At 43.8% G+C, this 18,645-nt stretch overlaps 1 protein-coding gene across 4 annotated transcripts in view; it reads right to left on the reverse strand.

The window, feature by feature from the left end:
- Positions 1–18,645, reverse strand: part of itgb4 (integrin, beta 4) — a 38,267-nt gene that overhangs the window by 5,788 nt on the left and 13,834 nt on the right. For 3 of the 4 annotated variants that reach the window (XM_037754879.1, XM_037754877.1, XM_037754878.1), the window contains exons 11-36: positions 18,441–18,608; positions 18,253–18,329; positions 17,935–18,143; positions 16,796–16,899; positions 16,605–16,700; positions 16,328–16,460; positions 15,126–15,251; positions 13,717–13,835; positions 13,595–13,628; positions 13,300–13,494; positions 13,044–13,147; positions 12,898–12,956; positions 12,045–12,068; positions 11,784–11,932; positions 11,494–11,673; positions 11,244–11,392; positions 9,773–9,977; positions 9,357–9,674; positions 8,443–8,615; positions 8,152–8,332; positions 6,459–6,596; positions 6,196–6,378; positions 5,979–6,107; positions 1,830–2,003; positions 1,539–1,733; positions 995–1,129 (exon numbers count right to left, since the gene is read on the reverse strand). In XM_037754879.1, the coding sequence (XP_037610807.1) occupies positions 995–1,129; positions 1,539–1,733; positions 1,830–2,003; positions 5,979–6,107; positions 6,196–6,378; positions 6,459–6,596; positions 8,152–8,332; positions 8,443–8,615; positions 9,357–9,674; positions 9,773–9,977; positions 11,244–11,392; positions 11,494–11,673; positions 11,784–11,932; positions 12,045–12,068; positions 12,898–12,956; positions 13,044–13,147; positions 13,300–13,494; positions 13,595–13,628; positions 13,717–13,835; positions 15,126–15,251; positions 16,328–16,460; positions 16,605–16,700; positions 16,796–16,899; positions 17,935–18,143; positions 18,253–18,329; positions 18,441–18,608 (3,757 nt within the window). The remainder of the gene's footprint in view (positions 1–994; positions 1,130–1,538; positions 1,734–1,829; positions 2,004–5,978; positions 6,108–6,195; positions 6,379–6,458; positions 6,597–8,151; positions 8,333–8,442; positions 8,616–9,356; positions 9,675–9,772; positions 9,978–11,243; positions 11,393–11,493; positions 11,674–11,783; positions 11,933–12,044; positions 12,069–12,897; positions 12,957–13,043; positions 13,148–13,299; positions 13,495–13,594; positions 13,629–13,716; positions 13,836–15,125; positions 15,252–16,327; positions 16,461–16,604; positions 16,701–16,795; positions 16,900–17,934; positions 18,144–18,252; positions 18,330–18,440; positions 18,609–18,645) is intronic. The other variant, XM_037754881.1, reaches the window with a different exon arrangement.

An 18,645-nucleotide genomic window follows, 5' to 3' on the forward strand; every position in this document is an offset into this window, starting at 1 on the left:
AAGATGAAAAGAAAAATGAAGGAACTTAGAAAATATTATCCCTTTATTACATTTGTTCTTAAGTCATAAACACAAGAGAGAATTTGTTTTTTCTCCCTTGCCTCTCAGGGCTTCCGTTACAATGAGCTGAAAGATGCTAAAGATGCTTTGTAGCAGAGTTTGCTAACAATTTTCAGTGGGTTCATCATTACAAGCGACCCCTTTCACATTGATCCGTTGTTCATATAAAATCAGTTATTAGTGCAGCTTTGAGAAATTACCATAATAACATAATCCTTTTGGATGACGACCATGTTCGCTTACTGTTCTGGGTTCAAATCATCGACAACATAGCATGTGAACGCATTGCTTTGCATTAGCTTACTCTCGAATCTCTGATGTCACGGCATACTTGAGTACAGGTGTTTTAAACAGTCCCTGCTACCACTGAATTACAATATGAGGTACTGTAACATAACTTTGATAAAAAGACAGGAAGAGTGCATTAATTAAAAATCCGGCAACTCTGCACCTTCCCGCAGAGTTATGCGGAGTTAGTTGTGTGTTTTAGAACGTAACCGCTGGGAAACAATCAGAAAATAACATTTTAATTTTTCTGATTTGCTGATTTGTTCTCACTAACGCCGCTCTCTCTCTTCAGTCACTCTACAGCTGGCTCGACCATCGCTGCTCTCTCTCTCTCTCCCTCTCGACTTGTTGAGCTGTGGAGGTGTGGCCAACTTCGAAGGCGGTGTGTTTACAAACAGGAACCCAACAACTGTTACAAATTACACCTTTAAAAAGCAAAAAATCAACTAAAAACATATGGTACGGTCTGAAAAATGGTTGACAGTATTGTAAGATAAGTGATTTGTGGTGGCTATAACACACAAAACAGCAGGTGAGATCTTTAAAGAGGAGACCAGAGAGGGACACAACACACACAGGCAGAGGTAAAGATGACTGAAGACACCCAGCAAACCCATGCCTCCATGCTTGTGTGCAACAGACTTACCCTGGAGCACCCTGTCCAGATTATATAGGGCTTCATTGACGTCTGAAGACTCGGTCCTGGCCCTCGGACCTTGAGACAGGTTGTAGCTGAACTGGCTCTGAGAGCTGCTCTGCATCCCAGCGTAGCCGTACCCACCTGATGGCGCATCGAGCAAGAAGAGGGGGCAAAGGAGGAGGACAAAGGGGTGGTAATGAGAGGAGGCACAGAGAACGATGGAAGGAGCACAGTAGGAGGGGAAGGTGGGCAGGTAGGGAGTGACGTAAAGGAAGAGGTAAAGTAAGGCAAATAGAGCAAAGTTGAGACAAGGGGATGGAGGGAGAAACGGCGATAGTCAGCATAGCTCCTGCAAAGTCAGCCAACAGCCCCAACCCCGCTAACAGATGTCCAAGCCCATCGGCCTCATGCGCTTGCACAGTTTACCTGCCGAGGCATCTCAAATACTACACTCCAAAGTAACATCTTACTTTGACCAGAGAGACAAAGCTAATCTCTTTTACATTTACTTTGGAATCAATTCAAACCCCTGCTGAGGTCTGAAGCTTACCTAGATCTGGGAACTTGGGCACGTCTCCCATGACGATAGAGTCTCGGATGTTTTCATCTGAGTAACCCCTGCTCTCTGAGCGCTTCCTCATGATCACTTCTGATGAGTATACTCCTCCTCCTCCTCCTCCTCCTACTCCTACTCCTCCTACTCCTACTCCTCCTCCTCCGATCATGTCAAGTCTACGAGAGCCTCCTACAAGAAGAGAGAAAGATCAAAGATAAACACAAATAATGTCTTGATGTTTTTTTTCCACATTGTTCTCGATTTAATTTCTGCCGTCCATCTTACCTTGTCCCGACATGTAGGTGGTGGTGGTGGTGTCTGTCATGAAGGAGGAGCTGCCTGCCCCTCTGTAGTTTGAGCTCAGAGTGGACATAGGAGAGGACGATGTAGACAAGTTGCGTGTCCCGGATCCCCCTGGGAAAAGGAAATTCTGCTCCCATTTCCCATTCGTCATGTAATCTGTGAAACACCACAGTAGAAGCCAGGATAGTCAACAGACAGATTATAGAACATTTAGCAGTTCAAGCGTTCTGACATTGATTGGAACAACACAGTGCCATTGATGTCAAGCACCCAAAACCAGGCTCGGCCAATCTACAGAGGAAGCACCAGCAGTTTCAGGCCTGTAGCTGCAGTCCTACTTGTGCCGCTTACAGTTTAAAGAAACAGCAGCAACATTTTAGACTGGCAGATGTGCGCCATTTACAGGCAAGAGAAGTAACAGCTTCTAGAGTTGTGTCAACTACGCCACCTGCAGCCAATGAGTGCAGTTCTTTTTTCTTTTTGTAGCTGCTGAACTGCTCAACTCATCTACTGTTTTAGTAGAATTATGACTATTTCTCCAGATAATTAAAACTCAACACTCACTTCTCTAGTGGTTCATAGATTGTTAGAAAGCAAGCAAAGCTGTACCACATCTAAAGTTCCTATGAAACGGCTAGCAGAGTGATATTTGATTTGGCATATTTATGTGTTCCCTGTAACAACAGGAAGCTAAGGAGGGACTGGTCATGGATATTGATTGCCGTTTACCAGAGGTGATTTTGGCAAATCCCTAGTAAGTCTCAAGTCTTTGCACTCAAGTCCTAAGTCAAGACAGACAAGTCATGGGTCAAGTCCTGGGTCAAGTCCCAAGTCAAAACTTACAGGTCCCAAGCTAAGACTGACAAGTCCCAATTAAAGTCCCAAGCCAAAACTGACAGGTCCCAAGTTAAGACTGACAAGTCCCAATTCAAGTCCCAAGTCAAAACAGACAGGTCCAAAGTTAAGTCTGACAAGTCCCAATTCAAGTCCCAAGTCAAAACTGTCAGGTCCCAAGTTAAGACTGACAAGTCCCAATTCAAGTCCCAAGTCAAAACTGGCAGGTCCCAAGTTAGGACTGACAAGTCCCAATTCAAGTCCCAAGTCAAAACAGACAGGTACCAAGTCAAGTCTGACAAGTCCCAAGTCAAGCCCCACGTCAAGACTGACAAGTCCCAAGTCAAGACAGGCAAATCCAGAATCAAGTCCCAAGTCAAGACTGACAAGTCCTTAGTCAAGTCCTGAGTCAAGACAGGCAAGTCCTGAGTCAAATCCCAAGTCAAGACAGGCAAGTCCCAAGTAAAGACTGACAAGTCCAGAGTCAAGTCCCAAGTCAAGACTAACAAGTCCTGAGTCAAGTCCTGAGTCAAGACAGGCAAGTCCTGAGTCAAATCCCAAGTCAAGACAGGCAAGTCCCAAGTAAAGACTGAGAGGTCCAGAGTCAAGTCCCAAGTCAAGTCTGACAAGTCCAGAGGCAAGTCCAAAGTCAAGACTGACAAGTCCAGAGGCAAGTCCAAAGTCAAGACAGACAAGTCCTGAGTCAAACCCCAAGTCAAGTCCCAAGTCAAAACTGACAGGTCTCAAGTTAAGACTGACAAGTCCCAATTTCCCAAAGTCCCAAGGTATAATTCTTTCCAACTGTCGCTCAGTAAGGTAACGTTAGTTCTTCATGGTTCTCTCCTGTAACTTTATTGGATGCTGTCGATTGGTTCAAACAAAGTGGATCTGGGGAATTAAACATCGACTTGCCGGGAATGAATAGTATTAGCGTTAGTTGATTCAGGAAATGAAGGGGAAATTAACTGATTTGTGGCACACGTTTTAAATAACATACTTTTTAATCTTTGGGCTTGGGGGAGGGTATCAAGTATTTTCAAATGAAAAGGCTCAAGCCCAAGTGAAGTCAAGAGTCGTTGGTGTTAAAAGTCCAAGTCAAATTGCAAGTCTTTTTTGATTTTATCAAATCGAGTTTAAAGTCATAAAATTTGTGACTTGAGTCTGATTCGAGTCCAAGTCATGTGACTCGAGTCCACACCTCTGCACATTGCTATCCCTTGAGCCACGCCTCCAGTGTCGCTGAAAATGCAGCTCTAACACTGCAGGTGGCCCAAGTGATAAAGCTTTAACCCTCTTTGCCTGTAGGTGGCAACATGGACATGTCCTCGTCTTCAGATCTAAACTGTTGCTGCTATTACTCTGGCATTTGGGAAACTTGTCTAATACTGGCTGAACAGCTCCTCTTGTGAAGAATGTGAATAAGGATGTTTTTTCATAAGGTGCTTTGCATCACAAAATAAAAACAAATATAGCTGCAAGGAAAGGTGTCATCATTGAAACTGCCCTGCAGAGACGAGGCTGTATTTACGTAAGAAGCCATTATTATCCATACAGCCGCACAGTAACTAAGCCTTTACACACACACACCAACAAGCTGCCTCCAGATCACTACCTCCCCAGTGGGATGGAGAGAGGACAGACAGGCACCTGGAAAAGCCTGCCCCCCCCCGATCATCAACTGGAGGTGGGGCAGTTGATGCCAGTGCTCCTCTCTGGGCAGGTGGCGGGAGGATAGATGGGATAGGTGCCAACTAGGGGCAAGGGGACAAGGACTGAAGCCCGAAATTGAATGATTAGACAAATGTTGATATTTCTGACAGGATCGCGAAGACAGAGAGAAATGTTTGGTTGCCTTGCCGGGCACCTGACTGGCCGTGCATAATAGCTGGCATGCTAGCTGCCCTGTCTGTCTATCTTTGGCTCTAATGGAGTGGTCTTCACCTGGCAGGGGTGTTTGGGCGTAGCTGGGGTGGGGGCCCTCATCTGAGCTCGTCTCTGTGTCTGTGCTGAGCCGACTGGAGATGACGTCCACTCGCTTTTCCCACGACACCTGACGGAGATCCAGGTTGGACCCCACCAACTTGACATATTTCCAGCCTTGTGTTTGGGGTAATAGTGGAGAAGCAAGCAGGCGAAGGATAGATTGGTAGCGGAGAAGTATCAACGATCGCCTTTACTATACATTACTTTACAAAAAAAGCTATCAAACACATGAATGGGATTACATAATATAGACCCCTTTTCTGTTAATAAACATGATGACGTATTTTGTGGGCGGAGCGTTAAGTAGAGGCAGAATGATTCTCTGAACACGTTAGTTAACGCTTGCTAGCAAGTTTTGTTGGCTTGTTTTTTTTAACAATGGCCGAAGAAAATACTAGTTTCTCTCAATATGTGCTGTCACTCACTCTCCAGGATCACGAGTGTTAGTTGAGAAAGTTAACATTAACCAATGAGACCAGATTAGCCGACCACTATGCCACTGGCAGACTACTTTGGGAGGAGTAGACTGCCGGCTAACTCCTAACACAGCAAGATGACAATTTTGATGTGTAACTTTAGCCCACTGCTAGTGTTAGCCTCCAGTCTTTCCTTTGTGTTGCCTCCAGCCAACATAATCATAATCATGACGTCGACACAAAAAGGGTCTATACTATAGATATTTAGGCGAGGAGCAACATCAGCAATAACTTCCAGGGAAAACTGACTAAGAGCACAAAAACGGCTGCAGGAAGCAGGAGAGTAACAGCAGATTTAACGGTGATCGTAAAGCACTTCTGTTGCAGATATCTGGGGAGGCATTGGAAGCACATTTTGTTGCTGCCTGGCTGGGGCGTTGCCTGCAGGGAAAAATGCCTGCCAGATGACATGAGAATGATGAGCTTCACAACTCTTCCAGCTCTTCCTTAATGCCACTCTTGTGAAATTAGGAAGAATATTAATGTTACAAAGAAAACACTGAAAAATGACAAAGCGCCAGAGGTTTTCAGGAGGAGTCTCATGAGTTGGGGTGATTTCCTACAGCACAGATATGACCAACATTTCACTCCCTCTCCTTCTGACAGGGCATTGACACCACAGCACATATTGCATAAACACGTGGGCTTAACACTTGGCTACAAGAACAAAGCATGATGCCTGGGAGCACTGAGAATGTGGACTGAAATAATTGGAGCCATATTACTCTGGAGGTCTGGCATTTACATCCATCCTTCCAGAGCAAAAAAAGCATCAGAATAGATTAATAGCACAATGAGTTTACAGTGTCAGCTTGTGGTTTTGGCTCTTGGTACCCACCATCACCAGAGACGCTGGGTGTCTTGGAGCCCGTGGGGGACTTCAGCACCTCGTTGCTGTACATCAGGTAGCCGTCATACTCGTCTCCTGCCTCTGCATCCACAATAGGGATATCTGGAATGATGGGAACTGGGGACAGAAAGAGAGGGAAATAAACCTCTTTTCAGGGAAATACAGTTGACTGGAAGTGTAGAGGTGTGTTTGCCCCATGACTTACTGGACAGAGGTCTGGTAGGCTGCGATGCCAGGTTAATGGTGGCATCTTTGAAGGGGCCCCAGCCTATGCTGTTCATGGCACGGACCTTGTACTGGTAGGTCTGGGCGTTCTGGAGGTTCTCGATCAACAGCATTCGCTTCTTGGGGTTGTCGATCTTTACTTTCTTAGCGGGACCCACTGGCTCTGTGAGAAGAATATTGCCAAATGATGAAAATGACATCATGCAAATATTTGTACAGCCTTTCTTTAGAATGGACTCTTACTCATTTCCTCATCGATGGGTGTGTAGATGACCTCATAAGCCTTGATGTTGCCATTGGTCTCTGCAGGCTCTGCCCAGCTGACCTGAGTGACAGTTCGACTGATGACGTTAAAGGCAAGACGACCAGGTTCACCAGGCGCTGGAGAAAAACACAACATGAACAGTTTGTAAATTCAAACTTAGCCGAGTTATAACAAAAGTGGAGGTTTACACATCACTAAATTTAAACAGGTTGCACCACACAAACCAGTTCTTACGTAGAGATGAGTTGTTACTAAGTATTAACACTGCCAGGTGTAACTATTGCGTAGCTAACTGAGTAAACTGACAAAACCAACGTTAGCTTCCTAACATTTTACCTGATGAAATGCTGTTTAATAATGAGGTAAACTGGGAAGATTTTACATTGCATTTCACAACAACTAGAATTACCGCCGCACGGTTGTATGCCTCCGCCAGCCAGTCAACTTGCAGTTTACATCCATGTCTTTCCAAAATGTCATCACTTCATCATTTTATCCTATTAATGTGTGTGAAATTGTCATAATTAGCATGTGAATTCTTGAGTCATGGCCAAAAACAGTGACCACCAAAATCGAATCAGTTCATCCTTTAGTCCGAGTGGACGTTTGTGAAAAATTCCCTGAGGATGTTCCTGAGATATCGTGGTCAAGAATGGTACGGACGTGAGGTCACAGTGACTGTCGCTGGCGCGGAGGCATAAAAATAACACAACATACATCAAATTTCAAAACGTTATGCTAATAACTTTTGACTAAATGACTGAATAACGTCAGCTAGGTTAGCATAATCAAATATTTCCCACTCATTCTAAACTGAATACGATGGATTCTGAAACACATATTTCTCCATGTATGTTACAGAGTAAGTTACAAAAGATTGGCAGTTCACTTTAAAGATGCTAAATGCAAGATTGGGAGCATTTCTATCACCTCCGCACGGCCCTCAACATGGCGACAGCTGAGCCGACAGATCTTCGCTAACGGTGCTAACAGCGCTAACAGTGGAAACAACGGCAACAGTGCTGACAGTGTTAACTGTCAATGATTAAATTTGCTCCTGCTGGTGGGCCGTGCTTGGTATTTCCTCAACATGGCTGCCGATTCATAAACTTCCTCATTTTACAGCTAAACAGTACACTACAAGGTGATTCTGAAAACGTTTCAGGTGAGAAATAGGCATTACAGCAACAGAATATTGATTCATATTTGATCAGCGCTGCCTAGTTTGACCGTTTGATCGGAGTTTGAGAGTGATTGACAGTTACTCAGAGATGGCAAGGCTCCAGCTTGGCTCTGATTGGTTGTTTTCCTCCAGTCTGGGAAATCTTGCAAATGCCATTAGGAGCGCCGGAAGACACAGAGACACATGATTTCTTAAGATTACCTGTCTCATGCACTACTGTCAGGATATAGTGACCGTTTTATAAAAATAACTCTTTTTAATCATATTTGCTCCAATCCTACCTACTGCTGCTTTAAAATGATGGTGATGATTGATTCAAGAATAGCTGGTGCAACACAATCCAGAAGATTAGATCACATAAAAAACAAATTATCTCTACAAGATAATTATTTTGTCATCATTTTGACATTTTTTTAACCAATTCTATCTGCTGTTATCTCCTGCAGAGCCTTTAATAAACAGCAGTTAACTGAATTCTCAGTAATTACCATCCTCCAGTGTTTGACAGGCAACCATGTCTGTATCGTAGCCATCTCCCATTGCATTGTAGCCACATACTCGCATCTCATAGTCACAAAAGGGGTACAGGTTGCTCAACTCGGCTTGAGGAGTCTTCACATCTAAGACCTGGGCGTCTTTCTCTGGGTTGCCGTAGATCCAATACTTTACCTAAAATCAACATGGAAACAAAAGATGCAGCGTTTGAGGAATACAGAGCCTATTGTAAATGATGGTTCTTAACTCAGGTTGAAGCTTCTCAACATGTAGACTTAATGTACCTTGTACCCCGTGGGTTTACCAGGTGGTGGGTCCCAGTTGACCCGGATGGTTTTGGGCCCAGTTGCTTTGGCCTTGAGGTTTGCTGGGGAGAGAAGGTGACCGCCGGGGGAGGTGGCTCTCTGGTTTATGAAGCCCTTCTGCTGCATGGGGGCAAACTCTGGAGATCTGGGAGCTGCAGGAAGTGAAAGAAGATAGAGGATAGGGATGTTTAGTAGTCAATACCAATACCAGTGAAATTCCATGATTCTCGAAAAAACAAAAGTAAAACAATAAATCCCACGTACTTCAACATCCACTCCTTTATTACCGTTTGCATACTTACTTTTGTTAGGAAGTTAAACAGGTCATAATTCCCTCTCTATTATCTATTTTATCTTGCTGTGAAAACATCTCTTTCAAACAACTGGATTTATTCAAGCGTCTTGCGAAAAACAAAATTTTACAGAACATGTCATGAATACAAATTTTTACTGTATAGAGCCTGGACGCATCACAATGTAACGTAATCGTAATGTATGTACCTCCCGTTAATGTTAGCTGTTAGCTCCGTGCAGGACTGTGCTGCTTACCGGCTGCTAACCGCTAACGTTGACTAACTCTCGTCCTGCTGATTTCAACACAGATTTGTTGTTCACAATGTAATCAATAGTAAGTTTAATGCATCCCAAACACATTTTCGTCTATAAAAAAAACCCAGAACCATCATATTTTCAGAATTTTGGCATCGAGTTGGTACCGAAGTATCAGTTCTCGTGACATCCCTATAAGAGGTTGAAACAAACATTTACTAGATACAGGACTACTGCTTTAGAATGTTCCCTTCTTTCATCATACAAAATCTGAAACATCACAACATCAGAAACTTTACGAATTGCCATGTTTTTGCAACAAATGACTCCACATTGTGTCTTACCTCCGTCAGTGACATTGACAAGGGTGGTCTTCCTCTCTCCGACAGAAGCGTTGGTACTTGGGTCAAACAGCTCCAGGTGGAAGGTCTCTGGCTGGACTGGGCCAGGGTGGGCTTTCGGGTCGATCACTATGTTCTTCTCCGTCTCTCCAGGACTGAACTTCAAAGGGCCGGTTAACTCAAAGCGCTGGGCCTTCTTGGTGCGCCATTTCACTGTGGCATGGCTGTCCGGGTTGCGAGTGCGGACCACAGGGATGGTGTAGGTTGGGTCGGATGTGCTGAAGTTCTGGGTGCCCTTTTTGAACATCATCACACTGTTCTCTGGATAAAATGAGATAATGGGAAGAGAAGAAACCTTAGCAATCAGTGCTTTGGGTTGGGTGAGACACGCTGACGTAAAGCCTCTTGCATCCTTTCACCTGGGTCTGCGATGGTGACAGTAGTTCTCGGGTAGCGTCCCAGCTTGGCGCCCTGCCGTGGGTTACTGAGATCCATGACAAACTGCCTGACCGGTTTGTCTTCCAGGAGGCCATCTTTCTCACTCAGCTCCAGCAGACGGACAGGCACCGATTTCTGGGTCTCATCAGGACCATAGCTCAGGTCTCCTTCCACAGTCATGTAGTCCTAAAACACATAAGAAGAACAGGTTAGGAATAAAGCCCTGCTGCAGACCTGTATCTCACGTACTAGTCATATCCATCTGTCTACAGCCTCTGAATGCCCTTTCACTTCACATATGCATAAGCCATTTCAGTCAGGGTAGAAATAACAGGCCACCAAGTCTTGGACTTCTTTCAATATACTGTGGCGCACTGTTTAAAGGGTCCATCTGCGTTCTTTTCTGTTGTTTTCAAATGGAAACGGCCACGTTGCCAACGTTAGCAAAGAGCAGTGGTGTAGGTTACCAAAGTAAGCTAATCAATAAGGTTATGAATAATGTGGACGCTAGCACTAGCTGAGTCAAAGCTAGCTGTGCTAAGTTTGGAAATAACTGAAAGGGTTAGTTTGGATATTTTGAAGTGGGGTTGTATGTGCAGTCCTGTGTTCTGCGAGGTAAAATTATGTTTTTTGTGAATGTGGTCTGGTGGCTTTGAAGAGAGCGCTAAAATGGATTCAGTTCCCGATCGGAAAGAGCTGTTTGATGGTGAGGTAAAGCAGCTGTGGATGGGAGTAGCAGAAAAACATATTTTAGTAACCTAAAAAACTCAATATCAGTTTATGTGTACGCTATATTTAGAATATTTTCACCGCTTTACCTTGACATCAGACAGCCCTCTCCGTGGTGAACTGAAACCGTTATATCGTTATCTTCAAAGCCACCAGATTCCATTAACGAAAACCGTTATTTTACCTCGCAGAACACGGGAGTTGCTAGTCTAGCACTGCATCGATTGGTTTGTTGGTTTGTGTTATTGTGTGACTTTAGGATCCGAACTAACGTGCCGTCCACAGCAGTACTCGCTTAGTTTCCGTGCCGGTACTCCTGTCTGCTTCTCCAAACTGGGAGCTTGCCGTCCGTCATCTGAGTTACTGTATGTAATACACTGACTATAAGGATGTATATATGCATGAAGAAACCTATCATGCAGAAAACTAGAAACCTAGTCAGGTCATGTGGGAAAAAAGTATTTAGAAGTATTTAGATGCTAAAACATACGTACTTTGAGCAAAATTCAAATGTTCAGATTTAAATACATAAGAAACACCACTGGGAAGCTACAGAATGATATAAAAACTTAAAAAATAACATAAAAAAATAATGGACCCGCCCTTTAACAAGTGTGAACATAATCCACATCAACTATAGGTAGCAATTCCAAATGTTTGTGTAGGTATAAGGATACCAGGCTAAATGTAGGGCAGTGCATCTGTACATAGCCATCAGCTCACCTTCTTATCCTTGGCTGTGAGGTCCCGTGTGCGGTAGGTGACCTGTGTACGTCCATTTTCTATGATCTCTCTGCTGATAGGGATGTTGGCCATTCCGTCCTCCCTACTGTAGGTGTAGGCCGGCTGGAGGAACGAGAAGACACTGGTGGCTAGGGAAAAGGGAGTGGAGAATCCATTATAGTAATCCATAGTGAAGATTATACACATTCTCATTCGTTCAAGTCACAGGAGCTCTGATGAGGTTTCTCACCATGCTCTTTGTAGATGGTGATGTTGACCAAACGTTTCCCAATCTCAGCGATGCCCAGTGGCACGTCCATGGCCTCCACTAGCAGCTGCTTCTTGTCATCATCTTCCTCCTTGGTGAAGAGCGGCACATGAACATCTACTGACTCCACACCTTCATGGAACTCTATGGCTCCGGCAGCCTCTGCAGAGGAAGAGCAGATGAGACGACAACATTTATGGCGAGATTGATAATGCCAGCTGTTCAGTTAGAGATCAGAAATTGATTCACACACACAAGTAGCTAACAATCACCTCTGTCTGTGGCCACGGTGTAGTAGCCAGGCACCACTTTGAGATCTTGCACGTTTCCAGACTGGACGTTTTTCTCAGTGAGTTTGACGATATCAGGGTAGCTGCTGCGGGGAGCAGTTAGGACGGTGTCCATGATGGTGTAGTCCTGCCTGAAGAGCACAGAAAGGGCAGAGAACTTAAACATGCATGACATACTGGTCCTTCAAAAGACAATAACATTTGGTATTGTATTGTATTGTTATGTATCAATCAGGAAGTTACCTTTTTCCGGCATTTTTCTGCATTCTGCAAGGACAAACAGGGATTAATGAGTGAGAGAACCAACATTTAATTTCCATTTTTCTTTTGATTACAAGAATATGAACAACAATACAATAACAGCTGCATGCAGTCCGAAAACAGTTAAAGGTATAATATGCAGGAATCCCTCACAATCATCCCTTATGCTCCACTACAAGTGTGTGGTGGTGTTTGTATCTACAGAGACCCTGCCCTCTGCCTGGATTTTCAATTTTCTTCTCATTTTGCTGTGTTCAGGACTCTTCTGTGCATCTGCAAACAGACTTTCGGCCCCAGGTTTGGGTGTAACCCCCAGCCATTAACATTGTGCAGCATGTACAGCCCATCAGGTTGTCACGCCCCTCGGCGTCTGATACAGAGGCAAAAGTCCCCCTTTAGCTCTGTCAGATACAAAGCAGCCGTATATGATGAATAAGAACGGGTTGTTACATCGCTGTCTGTCTCCTCTGCTGTGTGCAGAGTGGCTGATTTGTGCTGCTATCAGTGTGTCAGTTTGACCAAGGCACACACACCGAGCAGAGAGGACAGGATGAAGCCTGCCCTTACACTCTGCATACATTTCACAGTGTTTTAGCTGTCTCGGATATTCAGCTTAATTATTCGCGCCAGAGTATACAGCCGGAGAAATGCAGCAGAGAGAGGCCGCTGCATTAGCTGAGGACAATGCATCCTGGAGCTTGTAGGCACGACTCCGTGAGCAGAAGAACTCAGCTTTCTAAGTCAATATAGCACGCACTGAGGAATTTATTGCTTCAATCGACTACATTTACCATCAACACTGACTGGACGTTCACATAAGTTTCACACATCTTACCTGAATGAGGTTTTTTGCACCTTCTGGGCGCCGGGAATCTGCTTATACACCTCATTTAGCTGGATGGAAGAACAAACACAGTACTCAGTGATACAGTCATCATTCATACGCTCATGTGCACAACGGATAAACAAAAACACACTCACGTTATCGGCCACTTCCTTACGGAGCTGTTCGGCGTCTCTGGATTCGGGGCGAGACAGGTTCTCAGAGAACAACCTGTTTAGCCGGAGGGAGATTGGGTACTGGACTACAAGGGGGAAGAAGGACGGTAAAAAGAAAACAAACAGAGATAGATTTGTATCATTTAATCTTTAAATCCAGCATGAGCCTTGCCCCTGACTTCTTTAGCTTCACATGCAGTAGGTCAGTTTATTGTTGCTGAAACATTTGATCACTCACTGATCTCTTTAGGGTTGGGCTTTATCAGAGCCGCGGGGTGATTGGGTGGTCGGTGTACGTTATCGGTGACCTTCCAGCGGACCACGTCGGTTCCTTTGGGCGGACCGGTCCTCACCATTGGTGTGTCCAGATGGTCTGAGGCGAGCAGAGACTGGCGTAGTGTATATTCATCTTCCTTGAAGCCAACCATGCGACCTGGAGAGAATGCAACATAGGGGTGACTCAGATTCAACGTAGTCCTAGGTGGGAGGATAAAGCATTTAGAACAACACTGTCATATAACAAAAAGTCTTACCTTTCCTACAGCAGGGCAGCAGGGCAAGATAGCTCTGTGTCGAGAGAAGACAGAAAGCATTACTTCCGTTGCGGCTTAGAGATATTCATCATCTATCGGTGTAAATGGTGTGGTGTTTATACCTGGCAGCAGGTTTTGCAACAGCTGCAGTATTTCCAGCAGCAGAGCAGCAGGAGTGCCAGCAGTAGCAAGAGGAACAAGAGGAGCGGGAGCAACCACAGGAGGCTGGCAGGGGGACATTCTGAAGGTTCATCACGAAAAGTAGATCAAGTTAGAAACTCAGCGCCGCAGGCTCACATCACTCCTGTTATAAAGTCATTGTGCTAGTTTCCAGTTAGGTGCTTTCAGACAGTTCCAGCCCACTATTTAAGCCCAGTGGTGTCTAGCCATGCATATCGTTTTGATTTAAAGATATCTATCCTCCACCACCAATACAATGGAGGTGAATGGAATTTTGTCTATGGTGCTCACACCTTTGTCCTGCAGAGATACGTTGTTGTTGTTTTTTTCATTTCTTAAAGCTGCAGTCGGTAACTTTGAGAAAATATGATAAAAATATATTTTTATAAAACGGTCACTATATCCTAACATTAGTGCATGAGACAGACCAACCAATCAGAGCTAAGGAGTCTCTAAAGCAGCTGTCAATCACTGCTTGCGAAACTCTGACTCCGATCAAACGCTCAAACTAGGCAGCGATGATCAAATATGAATCAATATTCTGTTACTGTAATGTCCATTTCTCTCCTCAAATGTTTTCAGAAACATCTTATAGTGCACGGTTTAGCTGTAAAATGAGAATGTTTATGAATGAAATGACCTGTGATTGGTCAAAGTCTCCTGTCAAGGGCTAGATGTTCTAAAGCCTGAAAACAGAGCCAAGAGGAGGTGCAGAAGTCTAGTTTTCTCTCAGAACTCTTGAATTACAATATGCTGAAAGGTTATTATGGAATTTTTGCCAAGTGATGCCAAAAAATTGTTGCCTACTGAAGCTTTACAGCCCCTGAAAACGTGGTTTCACCTGTTAAATATTTCTCTATATCTTTAAATAGTAATGCCTACATGTGCCACATTCAAAGTTAAAGATCAGAAAGAAAACATCCATCGTTACATATTTATTAAGAGTTTAACACTCAAAAACTCTGCTACTCTTCATCACGACTGTTTGGGTGTGGCTTGATCTGATTTGATTGACAGTGGTCTGGCAACACTAGCAAACAACTGAGTTTGGCCCACTTCAAACCAGTGACGAGAGCACAGACAAAACCGACATTTGAAATAACCAAAACTGTTCCAACTTTGGCAGAAAATTGTGTGTCCATGTAAGACTCATAGTAAGAAGTTGATGGAGAATAAAAGGCATTTAAAGCCGTATATTACATATTGTATCTACTTTGAGCACTTCAGCTCAATTCAGAGAAAACACCTTCAAAAGCACATAATGACAACAGGAAAATGTTTTAAGAAACGATACATCAGTTGCTGAAATGAGAGCACATGTCATACAGTAAATATCCAACCTGCAGCTCACCTTTCTTTTCAAGCACCTGGACCTCATAGTCTGAAACTGAGGAATTTTTCGGTTTCTCAACCCTGTAGTAGTACGTACAGTCGTCATCCTCGTCACGGAAATCGCATGAACCAAGCACCTTGTCCGCTGAAAACACATACATAGACACATACACTGATCAGCCATAACATTATGACTACTGACAGGTGAAATGAATAACATGGATTATCTCATTACAATGGCACCTGGCAGTGGATGGGATATATTAGACAGCAAGCGAACATTTTGTCCTTGAAGTTGCTGTGTTGGAAGCAGAAAAAATGGGCCAGCGTAAGGATGTGAGCGACTTTGACAAGGGCCAAATAGTGCTGGCTAGACGACTGGGTCAGAGCATCTCCAGAACTGCAGCTCTTGTGGGATGTTCCCGGTCTGCAGTGGTCAGGACCTACCAAAAGTGGTCCAAGGATGGAAAACCGGTGAACCGGCGACAGAGTCAGACCCGAGGCTCATTGATTCATGTGGGGAGCGAAGGCTGGCCCGTGTTGTCAGATCCAATAGAAGAGCTACTGGAGCTCAAACTGCTGAAAAAGTTAATGCTGGTTCCGATAGAAAGGTGTCAGAACACACAGTGAGGAGCAGTTTGTTGTGTATGGGGCTGCCTAGCCACAGACCGATCAGGGTGCCCCGTGCTTACCCGTGTCCACCGCCAAAAGCGCCTACAATGGGCACGTGAGCATCAGAACTGGACCACGGAGCGATGGAAGAAGGTGGCCCGGTCTGATGCATCACGTTTTCTTTTTTACATCATGTGAATGGCAACGAGTTGGAGGTGTTGACTCGGCCTCCAAATTCTCCAGATCTCAATCCAATGGAGCATCTGTGGGATGTGCTGGACGAACAAGTCCGATCCACGGAGGCCCCACCTCGCAATTTACAGGACTTAAAGGATCTGTTACTGACGGCTTGGTGCCAGATACCACAGCAGACCTTCAGAGGTCTGGTGGAGTCCATGCCTCCATGGGGTCAGGGCTGTTTTGGCGGCAAAAGGGGGACCTACTCAATATTAGGCAGGTGGTCATAATGTTATGGCTGATCGGTGTATATGAGCTATTATTAAGTGTTTGTAGGCATTACCGCTATAGTGTCATAGTGGCATCATCATTATGAGTGTATCTGGATAATTAAATATTCTATAAGACGCAAATCACAGTCATTTTACTTACATTCTTCGAATTCATCCACCAAGACAATTTTGAAGGGGCACTTGTCACACTCCTTTTTGTCTTTCTTCTCTCCTGTCTTCCAGGCCTGACACTGAACGCAACTCTTCGTTCCCTCGCACACTCCCGCCTGGGCCTACACAGGACACACATGCACACACAAATCAAAAGAAGATCAGGCAGGACTGAGTGTAGTTGAAAAAGCAAAGACACGACTAGAAATTGCATTGGAGCTGATATAAATGGAGTTATAAACATAAATATTTATATATCCACACACCTGGAAATTTGGCTCACAGGTTGAAGTCTTTCCGATTCCAGAGTCCGAACACTCGCATTGGCCGCATACACATTTACCTTGCCCGTTGCAGACACCCTGGTGCAGATAAAGACACGGTCAGGCACCTACTGACATGCAAGGTGACACGATAACTCCATCAACAAACACAAATAATTGTTGGCTCTACTCACGCCCTTGCTGTCCAGACAGGTCTGGGTGCTCTTGGGACACTCACAGGCATTGCCCTCCCAGCCCTCAGCACACACACATCCACCCATAACACAAGAGCCACGGTCTGATAAGAGGAGAAAGAATAAGATTTAACTGTGTTTTCCCATGTAAGTTTGTGTGTTTGTGTGTGTGTGTGGGGGGGGGGGGGGGGGGGGGGGTTTCTAACCATAAACTACTAATAGAATACTGAAAAGAAAAATATGATTAAATGATTAAAACTTTACTTGAATTGTTTTTGTTGTTATTATTAATATTATTATTATGTTTTTAATTAACATATTATTGTTGTTGTTTTTATTATTTTCATAAATTAATTAATTTTCAAATATTAGCTATTATTTATTATTTCTTTTCTTTTCTTTTTTTAAGTGTTCTTCTTGTGTCTTTTGGCATTAAGTTGTCGAACCATAAATTACTCATAGGATATTGAAAAGATAAATAAGACAAATGCAGCATGATTAAAACTTTATTTGTGTTATTTTTGTTATTATTTTTAATTTTTTTAAATTAGCATATTTATTATTATTGTTGTTACTATTTCCATTCATTTATCTTCAAATATAGTTTATTATTTTTTTATTGCATTTTTTGAAGTGATTTTCTTGTGTCTTTTGACACTATGTTTGTTTAAATGTAAAAGAAGGATGGCAATACCATGTTTTGTTATTTTTTAAAATGATGCTTCACAATAAAAAAAAAAAAATTTGACCAGTTCTTGAACTTGACACTGATTGATAAACTGATACTGCTTGTCAAATTACTATAATGTGTCACTAGGTGATTAGTTTAAAATATTTAGGAAAAAAAAAGGAATGAGCTGTCACAGAAGAATCCTTCACTGTAAATTTAGCTTGCAACTTTTTCATTAGCAGGAACATAAAATCAGTGAAAATCGATTTAAACCTGCATAACTATTTGTGGTTGTTTTCCGCCACTTGTGGGCAGCAGAAACAAGTCATACTAAACTGATCCTATGCCCTTGAAGTTATGCAAAGAGACTTTAAAATACAGAATTAAACAGAATATAGGGTGCTCAACATTCACAGAGGTGGTGATAGTGACACCATACACATAATTCAACAACCCCAAACCGTCGTACCGTTGCAGAGGAAGCCTCCATATCTTTGACACTGGGTCTTGTCGTACTGGCAGTGGTTTCCTTCAAACTTTTCCGGTTCGTAGCACACGCAGATTCCACACGCCAGGCAGTCTCCGCGGCCTGAACAAGCTTCCTTCATGCCTTCACCAAAACACTGTCTGCTGTCCTTAGCTGAATCACTTTCTGAGCAGTTACAGAAGTTACCCAACCTGAAGGAGAAAAACAAAAGATCTTATAGAACACAGAAGCCTCAAACAGTCCATAACCCAGGTGAAAATATAGTAAATTCTTTATAAGAATTAATAATTAAAGTCTCACCAGTCATCATAGCACTGACACTTCCCACACACCAGGTCTCCGTTGCCACTGCACCTGGGTGCTTTAGGTTGGGGATTCTGGAGGACAGATAAGAAGAGACACTGGGATGAATCTACTGTAAAGAAGTGTGAGTGAGCTACTTCATCTGGACTTTTTTTGTGCGCTTCAGTGTTAGTCTGTGCGTCTACCTTCTCACACTTGCAGGTTGGACACAGAACCGAGGCCTTGATGTTGACGGCAGCGTTGAAGGTTGTAGGTTTGACTCTCATTGTGCCCTCTTTTTCATCCGGATCCATCTGACACACAGGCTTCCCGTCGATCATTCGCTGGGCTGTGAGGTCCATGTGGAACTTGCCCTGGAAAAAACACAAACACACGCACACACACACACAC

The sequence above is a fragment of the Sebastes umbrosus genome, chromosome 20 (genome assembly GCF_015220745.1).
Source record: "Sebastes umbrosus isolate fSebUmb1 chromosome 20, fSebUmb1.pri, whole genome shotgun sequence".
In the NCBI taxonomy this organism is placed as follows: Eukaryota; Metazoa; Chordata; class Actinopteri; order Perciformes; family Sebastidae; genus Sebastes; species Sebastes umbrosus.